At 39.5% G+C, this 2500-nt stretch overlaps 1 protein-coding gene across 1 annotated transcript in view; it reads right to left on the reverse strand.

Moving 5' to 3' along the window:
- The window catches only part of LOC144957149 (uncharacterized), a 29580-nt gene that overhangs the window by 21532 nt on the left and 5548 nt on the right, over positions 1 to 2500 (reverse strand). The window contains exons 2-4 of the mRNA XM_078888167.1: positions 1682 to 1821; positions 834 to 997; positions 1 to 73 (exon numbers count right to left, since the gene is read on the reverse strand). The exon at positions 1 to 73 is cut by the window's left edge and continues 125 nt beyond it. Coding sequence (XP_078744293.1) covers positions 1 to 73; positions 834 to 997; positions 1682 to 1821 — 377 coding nt within the window. The remainder of the gene's footprint in view (positions 74 to 833; positions 998 to 1681; positions 1822 to 2500) is intronic.

A 2500-nucleotide genomic window follows, 5' to 3' on the forward strand; every position in this document is an offset into this window, starting at 1 on the left:
GTCGGTAGTCCCTCAAGGATGTGTCTTGGGTCTTGAATGCTTTGAACCATTCTCGCATCTCAACGATTTGCTCCTTAGGAAAGGAAGGAAATAGAATGTTAAGAAGAAGAAACAGTAGAAAACGGTAGGGGCTGCCTGAAGCCGGTGATCGTAAAATACCAACGAAAGAGTGAAAATGGAGAGGCTTCGTTTTGTTCCCATACGAAGCCTCTCCATTTTCACTCTTTCGTTAGGCAAGTTAGGAAAGTTAGGAAAGAAACAAAACAAAGAGAATTAGAAATAAAAACAATACGACCAGGCAGTTAATTCACACCTTAGTTAAGTAAGATAATGTGTGTTTAAGCTGTATGGTCTTGTGGCATGACACTCGTCTTCGGATTGGAAGGTCCTGGGTTCGAGTCCTGCTCTGAGCGGCGCATAGTTCAGTCATTGGAAAAGGCTCTTAACTCACATTTTCTCACCATACTCATGTGTAAAATGAGTATCCGGTTGTTAACGGTGTTGTCTCTGTCTGAAAAACAAAGGTAATATCGCCGAACAGGTGGCATGTTTCATTCTACATGTTAAGTGTTGCTGTTGGCAAGGAACCCCTTGTAAAGCGCTTTGAGCTCGTTTTAGTGGATATTACGCTAAATATATGCTCAAGCTTTTTAAAAGATCCTTACTCAAAAACGCAACGCAGAGGTCAAAGTACACGATCATTGTCATCCATCCGACCACTGACCACGCTCAAAATTTCTTGACAAGCCGCCATTAGTATGAGCCACCAACAGCATAATACCATACACCTTCTAGGAAATGCTTCACAGTTAATTTAGTTTATTATTACTCACGTCGATATTTGACAGTTTGGTGACAGCACTAGGTACAGCAGGGAACGGTACATTCTGTGTTGCATGGTAATCAGTGGATGATTCTGATGGCATTTTCAGTTTGTAGTCATTATGACGAGTACGGAAATCCACGCCGTTCAGAGACACGCTAACTTCACCCAGGCCTGAATGGAAAGAAAGATGTGTTGATAAATTTACTAACGAAAAGGTGAAAATGGAAAGGCTTCGGATGGGAACGCTGTAGACAATGGGCGTTGGTTTGAGAGTATTTCCATTACGACAATGAGCCTATTATATATCAATTTGGATTATCAGACCTGTAAAGATTGGATTGTGTCAAACAACAACCTAAAGTTGAAGACCAGAATAAAAGTAATAGAAACATAATATGTTATAAGTACCCTATTATACGGTTGTGAAACGTGGACGCTTAACAAAGAATGTACGAGGAGGTTAAAAGCATTTGCGATGTGGGTGTATAGAAGAATGTTGAGGCTATCATGGACTGACAGGTATACACACGAGGAAGTGTTGGAGAAGGTGAGAAAGGGAAAAATGTTGATCGATACTATCAGAAAGAGGCAGTTACGGTTTCTGGGACATGTGTGGAGAAGAGACGGAATAGAAATGTTGGTAACATCTGGGATGATCGAAGGAAAGAGAGCTAGAGGAAGACAAAGAATGACTTATTTAAATAACCTCAGAATGGCCAAATGTGATTTTAAAAGCAACACAGATTTCATGCGCACCGCAGAGGATCGTGATTCATGGAGACAGCTGACCGGCAACGTGCTCAAGAGCACAAGCCACGATGGATGATGAAAAATTGGATTAGAGATCAAACCTACCTATTGTTCTATCGTAGTTTGAGTGGTCGTGTATCGCCATGTAAGCACTGCCAGAAGTATGAGTGTTGCTATAATAATTCTGTGGTCCTCGGTTTCCACCTCTTACTTGTCTTATGCCAGAGTCGCCATCAGACCGTACCCTTAAGGGTGATTAGTTGTACATGCAGGGACGGCTGGTAATAATGGGCAGGGTGGGCAAATACCAGCCTGTTTTTTCAAGTTTTATGCTGTATTACCATGTCCGAAATAATCTAATTTAAATTAGATAATTTTAAAAGTTAGTACTTAAACTTGATACTTCGTACTAAAATCAATTTGTGTGTATTTTTGATAGTTTGAGAATCACCATGCCCCCCGTAATGCATAAACCAGGATACGCTCCTGTTCTTTTTATCACCCCCCCCCCCAACCTGTCCACTTCGCCCACATCGTCATCTCATCGTCACGTCGCCTGACGCTGAACTCCGAGTTTGCTGTCTGGCCTCTCTAGTTCTAGGTCGGGCTAATTCAAATGAGCCCACCTTATAAACCAGTGAACACTAAATAGAGATTTTGGCAAACGAACTTTTTCTTATTTATTGCCTTACTTGTGCTGGTACCATTGATGTAATGACATTGGGAAGGTTCCATTTTGAATTAAATTTATTAATTTACTAATATTATATCAAGTTAGTATTAACTTGTGTTGTTTTTATATTTTTTAATCCGTTTAAATTATTTCTTTTTTTTTTTTCTCGTTTTCTTTAGTGCTTCTCAAAACTCATTTATTTAAATTTTCTTGTTTTTTTGTTTTGTTTTTATTTTTTTTATTAAACAAAT

This window comes from Berghia stephanieae, chromosome 11 (genome assembly GCF_034508935.2).
Source record: "Berghia stephanieae isolate SIO BIC M18660-M18661 chromosome 11, UCSD_Bste_1.3, whole genome shotgun sequence".
In the NCBI taxonomy this organism is placed as follows: Eukaryota; Metazoa; Mollusca; class Gastropoda; order Nudibranchia; family Aeolidiidae; genus Berghia; species Berghia stephanieae.